The sequence below is a fragment of the Peromyscus californicus genome, unplaced genomic scaffold (genome assembly GCF_007827085.1).
Source record: "Peromyscus californicus insignis strain IS unplaced genomic scaffold, ASM782708v3 Scaffold_4__1_contigs__length_199733344, whole genome shotgun sequence".
Classification (NCBI taxonomy): Eukaryota; Metazoa; Chordata; class Mammalia; order Rodentia; family Cricetidae; genus Peromyscus; species Peromyscus californicus.
In genome coordinates, this window is record NW_026294562.1 from 197,332,625 (window position 1) to 197,341,681 (window position 9,057).

At 39.2% G+C, this 9,057-nt stretch overlaps 1 protein-coding gene across 1 annotated transcript; it reads left to right on the forward strand.

Annotated features, from left to right (window-relative positions):
- The first annotated feature begins 1,833 nt into the window (after window positions 1–1,833).
- Window positions 1,834–2,703, forward strand: LOC128124335 (vomeronasal type-1 receptor 4-like). The gene has a single exon (XM_052760477.1). The coding sequence runs from the start codon at window positions 1,834–1,836 to the stop codon at window positions 2,701–2,703; it is 870 nt and encodes a 289-aa protein (XP_052616437.1).
- Window positions 2,704–9,057: the final 6,354 nt, after the last annotated feature.

A 9,057-nucleotide genomic window follows, 5' to 3' on the forward strand; every position in this document is an offset into this window, starting at 1 on the left:
CTATGATTCTGGGAATTCTTCCTACGGAGGAGCTGATTCTACAGTTTCCCCAGGTATGCTTCAGAAAGTGGGAGGAAAATAAGGGAACCATGAAATCCCATGCAGAAAGCATATCTGCATGCAGAGTGCTTGAGTAGAAAATCTCAAACTGTCACAGGAGGCCATTGATGGAAACAGGGACTGCTTCTACCCTGAAAGACATATAGTCTGATACTATGATGAGGCAGCTTTCCTCCTAAATTATGCTCGGGAAAATAAGCACAAAAATAAGCACCACTGTTTAATAATTCAAACACTGCCAGTCAGATGTGGACCACTGTGTTTACACATAAATTCTTTCTTAATTCTTCCTTTAGTTAGAAATTATATGCTGGACTAATTTGCTATTTGAGGATACAATGGTGTGGAGGAGAAAATTGAAAGTTTATTTAGCTATTACAATACAGCTGTGAATCTAATGCTTTTCTAAGAAATGCTATATTTTATTTATTTGGGGTTTTTTTGGAGGGGGTGTTGAGACACGGTTTCTCTGTGTAGTATTGGTGCCTGTCCTGGATCTTGCTCTGTAGACCAGGATGGCCTCCAACTCACAGAGATCCGCCTGGCTCTGCCTCCCAAGTGCTAGGATTAAAGGTGTGCACCACCACCACCCAGCCTATTTATTTATTTTTTAATAGTACTAATCTAAAAGTGGAGATTTATTCCCTCTATTTTTATATTTATGTGAAAGTCTGCACACACATCTGTGCATCACATGTGTGCCTGGAATGCTCAGAGGCCAGAAGAAGGTATTGGAACCCCCAGAACTGTAGACACAGACAATTGTTAAGCTACCATTTGTGCTGAGAATTGAACTTGGGTCCTGTAAAAGAGGAGCCAGTGCTCTTAGCTACTGTGCCATCTGTCCAGCCCCAAACACTTCAAGCACAAAACTTTACGCTGAAAAATAGTAGTGTGTACACATCGCAGCAGAGTTGGTTTGTGTGCAAACCTTACCTCCCTCCTCAGAGATCACTTGCTTAGGTAGCACTGAGGTGTGCCACAAGATCCATAGTCATACTGTGGGTGCTCTATGCACATTTACTTTGGGCTTCTTTTCCTTCCTTAAATTAAGGCAAGGCATGTGAATATGAGTGGTTTCCATTAGACTATCATTTTATTTGCCTTTCTAATACAAGTATTAATAAAGCATTAGGCAGTTATCTGAAAAGTGGGCTGTTTTTGCACTGATGTATATTATTTCTCTTGAGACCAGTTCCTGCATGGTTATAATTCCTGCTGTACATTCAAATACCCAGTATTCACTAGGAATAGGTATTTCCTCATGCAAGAAACAGCTACACACATGCAAATTTCACTACAAAAAAAACCCATGTAACAACAGTAATTTTGAAAAGATAAATATCAAACCTAAGTACGAAGTTGTTCATTTTAAGAACTGACTTAAATGATTTTATAGGTAGTTGTGGATATCAGTAGCCTAACAGTTGACTTTGTGGACTTTAAAGTCCTCACTTTATCATTACCCAAGGTTGAATTTACAAATAATTGACTCAGATTAGCTTTTTTCACTTTTCCTTATCTACATAACTAGAGCTAGAGCAGAGGCTTCTACATAGACTGTGAACATTGACTAAATTGTATACACTATCTTCAATACATTATACACTCTCTCTTAGCTTATAATGCTGCCTTTTGATTTCCTATTTAAGAAAAATTAAAGAAGCATTCTGCATTAGTCTTATTATGGATATAGAACGCAGTATATAACATAGTGCATGCAGCCCATGCCTCATCTTCCCATGCTACAATCCTGAGACAAGAGTTAACATCATGGAAGCCAGTGACATGGTCATAAGATTGATCTTTTTGTCACAGTCTATGGTTGGAGTCCTGGGCAACTCCTTCCTAGTCTACAACTACCTGCTGCTTTACTTCACTGGGATCAGGTTAAGGTTCACAGACTGGATCCTGCAACACTTGATTGTAGCCAACTTCTTAACTCTCCTGTGTAAAGGAGTACCGCAGACAATGGCAGCTTTTGGCTTGAAAGACTTCCTTAATGATTTTGAGTGCAAACTGATCTTCTATCTTAACAGAGTAGGGAGGGGTGTGACCCTAAGCAGCACCTGCTTCTTGAGTGTCTTCCAGGCTATTACCATCAGTCCATCAGGTTCCAGGTGGTCACGGCTTAAAGTCAAGTCTCCCAGTTACATTGCTGCTGGTGTATACATGAGTTGGATCCTGGCCCTCATAGTAAACATAACTTTTCCTATGTACATTACTGCAAAATTGAACCATAGGAATATGACAAGTCTTAAAGAGTTTGAATACTGTTCTTCTGTTCGTCATGACAAAGCCTTTGACATTTTCTCTGCAGTATTACTCACAAGTCCTGATGTGTTTTTTGTGGGACTGATGCTTTGGTCCAGCAGCTCCATGGTTTTCATCCTCTGCAGACACAAGCAGAGAATGAAGCACATTCATAGGAGCAACTTCTCCCTCAGGTCCTTCCCTGAGACCAGAGCCACAAAGACCATTCTGCTCTTGGTGATCACCTTTGTCTGCTTTTACACCCTTTCTTGCCTCGTACAAATTAATATATCTCTTCTGTATAATCCAGGCTCTTTCCTAGCGAACATGGCTTCAGTACTCAATGCATGTTTCCCAACTGTGAGTCCCTTTCTGCTGATCAATCATTAACTCTGTGAGTCTCCACTCTGTTTTGCCTGTGCAGGGAATACAATATTCTAAACATATCAGTAACATCAAAATTGTGTGTTTTTGAATAATGTATACATTTTATTCAATCATGTATATATACTCAATCATGTCGTAAAAGCTGGTGGTGTGCATTCATGAACTAACATGTACACATACAATTTGTGAACACATTATAAATTATATATTTTTCATATCCTATATTTTTTGTGACATGAAGAATATTAATAAATTTATATAAATTATGAATTTGTCAAGTTTGTAAAACAATTCATTGATTTATAATCTACTTTTTAAAATATTTATCTTGCCTTCTACAGCAACAGATTGAAATTCTTTGGATAGTTTTTTCTTAGCCATTTCTCTTGCCAAACTAAAATATATATATATATATATACATATATATATATATATGTATATATATATCCAAATGAAGATAATCAAATAGCATTTCATTACCCTCATGCTCTGAACAGAAAATATGTATAAACTTGATAGGATTTGACTATTAAAGGATAGTCTGCATGTGAGTGTAATAACACTGGTACTGAAGAAGGTTTTAGCAGGCAATGGACATTTGTATACTACTTTTTCTATGTTGACTTCTGTACATCCTTGGTTTGGGGGGGGCCAATATTTTCCAGATTTATTGCAGTAGGATTGAAAAATAAAATTTCATTTTTAGGTTATATGTGGTGAAAACTTCCTGTATGCATATGTGTATTTATGTGTATATATAAAATGAAAAATTGATTGTCAAATCATGTGGCATATAGTTTTATGTGTAGTTTTATGTCAACAACACAGTTAGAGTGATTTGGAAAAAGAGAACCTCAACTGAATAAATGACCACACAAGATTGTCCTATGAACAGTCTGTCAGGCATTTTCTTAATTAATGTTTGATGTGGAAGATCTCTACTCACAGTGGATGGTACAAGCCCTTGGCAGGTGGCCTGAGGGTGTCTCAGAAAGCAGCCTAAGCAGGACAGGGGAAGGAAGCCTGTAAGCAGATTCCATCCATGGCATCTGCTTCAGTCCTCCTTAAGGTTCCTGCCTTGAGCTCCTGTCTTTCCTTCTCTTGGTGATAGACTGCTGCCTGGAAATACAAGAGAAACATAAATATTTCCTCCCCAAATATCTTTCTCTTGTGGTGCTTTATCATAGCAATACAAACTCTAAAACCCATATCTCTATGACCAATTTCTTGAGATGAGGACTTCTAAGATCTGTTAACACCTTCCACATACAAGAAACATTAAGTGTAGTCACTGTTGTACACTTTAGAGCCTTGGACTTTGCACGTCTTTGTGAATTTATGTGTCAGAGAACCTGAAGCTTGTGAGTCCAGCTAGACTGGCTGGTCGGCCAGGGCCAGAGATCCTCCTGTCTGTGCCTTTGCTATTACAGGTGCCTGAAGCTTCATTTACATTCCTGTAGTTGCTGGAGGTGAAACTCAGGTGTACATGTTTCCACAGAAAGAATTTCAGCACTTTAGCCATCTCTCCAGACCTAGAACTGATTCATTTTATTGCTGAAAATTTGTATATCTTGACAAACATTTCCTCATTTCTCTTATTCCTCTCTTCCTGGGTTTTCCACTTTTCTATTGGGAGTCTATAAATTAAGCTTTCATAGATTCTATATGTAACTAAAAATGTCTCACTGCATTTGTTCATCTTAATTTACATGATGCCTATCAGGTCCATCTGTTTTATTGCAGATGACAGGACATTTATTCAAAGTTATATATAGTACTCACCTGTGTGTGAAAAGTTACAACTAATTGACCTGTCTCATACGAACCATGACAATTGCGTTCTATCATAAAACATGCAATTCCTTTCTTGGAAGAGAGAAAAGGGGAAAGGAGGGGTAGCTTTGCACATATGGAGCCTCTGCCCAATAAGGATTGGTCCATGGCCAAGGGACTCCAAGACATTATGAGAAATCCCTTAGGATTGAATGGGAGGGTTCAAAACATCTCATTCCTACTCCCACACCCTGAAACCACTCAAAATTGATCATCACCTTTGAACTCTTTGTCAGAGTTCCACTCTACATAGGTAGACAAGATTTATACAATTATTTGATAACTTCCACCTTGAACGAGATGAGTGTGAATAATATGGGATGTAAAACTTGCCCTGGAATCTGAGGTTTTTGAGAATTTTAGATCCTGCAGTGTGCTGGAAATTCACCACTGAACTTCCAGTCTCCTCAAAGGTGTTCTCTCTTCCTTGTGAGCTACTCCCAAAATTAAAACTCAGAGATATAGAAAGAAAGTTCCTGTCAGTCATTTTCTTGATGTCACTTTATTTAGCAGACTGAGAATCCAGCTCCCAGAACTGCTACCCAAAGTTACTCAGAGAAAGACTCCTCAAGAGCGGGAATAGAAAGATTTCTAATCTATAATAAAGCACACATGATCTGAGGGTCACTCCCTTTTATTCTTCTACAGCTCTAATTCTCTTGTTAGAATTGTCTCTAATTCTCTAGCTCTAGTTCTTTAGTTACAATTCTGTAGTTCTAAATCTTCAGTTCTAATTCTCTCTATTCTAAACCTTTGGTTCCAATTCTCTCTAGTTCCAGTTCTCTTTAATTCCAATCCTCTCTCACACTTCTTTCCTTCTTCTTCTTCTTCTCCTTCTTCTTTTTCTTCTTCTTCTTCCTTCTCCTCCTCCTCCTCTCCTCCTCCTCCTCCTCCTCCTCCTCCTCCTCCTCTCCTCCTCCTCCTCCTCCTCCTCCTCCTCCTCCTCCTCCTCCTCCTCCTCCTCCTCCTCTTCTTCTTCTTCTTCTTCTTCTTCTTCTTCTTCTTCTTCTTCTTCTTCTTCTTCTTCTTCTTCTTCTTCTTTTCATTTCTCACACTTTTCTCTCTTCCCATTCAGCTACATCCCTCACTCAGCACATACACACCTCTCACTACTCCCTGTACTACCCTAACAGGCAAACTCTGGACAATTATATGTTACATTTTCTGTGTCTTATCCATTCTCATTACACATGATAAGTCACACAGTTTTTCTCAGGCTAGGGAGGTCACATTGATGGGCCAGTGAGTAACACTTGGCCTTCCATGTAGCCTAAATGGTTAGGGTTCTCAGACAGAAAGTAAACAGTTAGTTGGCTGAGCCTTGAGCTTATAACATAAACTGAAGCTGGGACTATGTGCAGAAAGTAAATTACTGTGGAGAGTTATGTCTATGAAAGTTGCTTCAAGTCTGACTTTGATTCAGCAATAAACACCTGGGAATTTGTCCTTGTGTATTCATCTCCAGGGGAAGCCAGTCTGTTTTGAATTTGCTTTAAAGTCTTAGCTCAATGTGTAAAAAGCTGTCTGTGTAATTGAGAATACTGTTACTTTCCTATGTCACTTACAAAAAATATTCTAGTATCATTAGAATTGTACACTTAAGCATAAATCATCTTCCTGAGCATCCACAACTGTATTATACCCAAAGATGGAATATTTTCTCAAGGTAAACACACAAGCAATGGGAAATATATCCATAGCTAATATTAGGGAAGAAGTGAAGTGGCCCATGAGAAAAATTACAGACAGAAACAATCAGTTGTCTATAGTCAGTGACTCAGCAGCTTTGCGAGGTGGGGACTCCTCATCAGAGATTTATTTGTCCGGTGGGTAGACCTGTTGAATACTAGTTGTCATCTGCTGTATACTCCCATGGCCTCCTGCAACTTCCAATTTAGAATGAAAACAATATTGCAATGAATCTGACTATTGTAAATTAACCATAAGAGAAGGGATTAGTGATTGGTGACAATGAGCAGTAACCTCCAACAGGCCCATCATGAGCTCCTCCATCCTCAGCCCCATCTCTTTGCTCCTTTCCCTTTCATTTTCCACAAGACAAGAGGAAAAGGTCCTTTCAGCACATGAATCACAAGATGAGAGTGAAGCACACTGCAGCCAGGCCTGTCCACCTACATCCAGTTTCAGTCCCTAAGGAAAAAAGTAAATGTGCCATAAAGTGTTTTTCCCAAAGTCACAGTAGTCTATCTCAACTGTGTTCAACATGCATTTTCACTGATAATTTATTGAAGCAATATTTTTGCTACTGAGACAAAGCTGTGAAGAACTCCAATTAGAATATGTTTGACTAGGAAGGGAGAGATGAAGATTAGAGGACTGAATGGTTTGTCAATCTAGCCTTTACCATCACTTTCATTGCAAGCTTTATTTGTCAGCTTTCTTCATTATCACATCCTAAAGTTTCCCTGATTTCTCTGCATTTTGGCTTTTGTCTTAGGCTGAAACTTCCAAACACCCTTCTATAACATTTTTACAATAATATTAGCTTAAACACACCTGCAACCAATTTAAATGTCTTTCCTCTGTATTAAGTTTGAAATGAACTTAGGGATATATTAATGACCTAAATTACTCCTAAAGCCCCTTCCTAAAAGCCCATCTTTCTCTGTTGACATATGCACATCACAGTGTAAATTCCAAAAGACCACTCTGCTGCATGCACCTGAATACCCAGCATTAACTTTGTTGTAGCCTCAAACTTTATGAGCCAAACACCAAATTATGACATCCAGCCAATTCAGAACCTCTCCCCATCAGATACACTCTACTTTGTCTTATCACTTTTATTTGAGATGATTCTCAAACAATTTCTTTGTTATCATGGAGTTCGCACATCTCCCAGCTAGCTTGCTGTATAAATGCTTTGAGAATGGTAGAGTTAGTTGTGAAACTTAGAAAAAGCCATCTTACACCCCCACTTTTATTGAAGATAGTCTCTCATACAATATATCCTGATTATCATTTTCCCTCCTTCTACTCCTCCTAGTCTCCTAGTCTCCTCCTGTCTCAGTTACAGGCTTGCAATTAGAACAGTGTGTTGCTTAGTTGTTGGTGGTGGGTGTTTATTGCTATTGGTGTTATTATTGTTTAATTGACACAAGCTAGAATCATCAGGAAAGAGGAAACCTTAATCAAGATATTGACTCCATCATACTGGCTCGTAGGCATGTCTGTGGGCCATTTTCCTGGTTGATTATTGATGTAGGAGAAAACAGCTCACTGTGAGCTGTGATGTCCCTGGGGACATCCTGGGCTATATAAAAATGCAGATTGAGAAAGCCAGGAAGTGCAAGCCAGTAAATAGAATTCTGCTATGGTCTCTGAGTCCAGTCTTGCCTTCAGATTCCAGGCCATGTTGCATTCTAAGATGGACTATAAGCTGAAATAAACCCTTCACTCCACATGTTCCTTTTGGTGATAGTGTTTGTCACAGCAACAGAAAGTGAGCTGGGATAAACAATTTCCACTTACAACATTCCATCTGTGTCAGATACATTGTTGGTACATCAGATTATCAGTGTTTTAGCAAGGCAAAAAATATCTGCTATGGGCTTCAAATGTTATTTGATGACAATTTGGCTTAGATGATGGTGGAAACTAGTGGTCTCCTAAGCAATTGTACTTCAAATATTTAACATGAGAGACATTAGATGCTGGCTCAGACACAGAGGTTGTTGGTAATCGCTATTAAGGGGATTGGCTCAAGAAAAAGTTTGCTCTTGATCTCCAGCAAGCCAACGACTCATAATCCTGAAGTCCTAATAAGTCAATAAACTTTCAAATTCTTCAACACATGTGTGTTTTGATTCAGAGAAGCCCATTTTGCAATATTAAAGACCTGAGTATACTTGACATAAACATTTGGCTGCAGATGTCAAGTACTCCAATCAAGAGTTAAATGAATGGTAGCCTGCTGTGGGATGGTCTGTATGTCAAGTGTGTTGCTGATTGGTCAATAAATAAATCACTGATTGGCCAGTGGCCAGGCAGGAAGTATAGGCGGGACAAGGAGGAGAATAAAGCTGGGAAGTGGAAAGCTGAGTCAGAGAGACACTGCCAGCCGCCAAGATGAGAAACAGCATGTGAAGATGCCGGTAAGCCACGAGTCACATGGCAAGGTATAGATTTATAGAAATGGATTAATTTAAGCTGTAAGAACAGTTAGCAAGAAGCCTGCCATGGCCATACAGTTTGTAAGCAATATAAGTCTCTGTGTTTACTTGGTCAGGTTTGAGCAGCTGTGGGACTGGCGGGTGAGAGAGATTTGTCCTGACTGTGGGCCAGGCAGGAAAACTCTAGCTACAGTAGCCATGCCTGGACATAAGGTCTCTTGAGTCTCCAATAATGTCTGAGTAGCCTTAATTGTCCTGGAGGATCAGTATCCTAGAGGAATTCAGACACACCCATGATACTTGGCATTCATTGTTCCTTCCTGTTTTTAAGACTTTTCCATCTTATAAAAGAAGTTCATGTCAGATCTGGAAGTCCTTCTGGGAATTATTA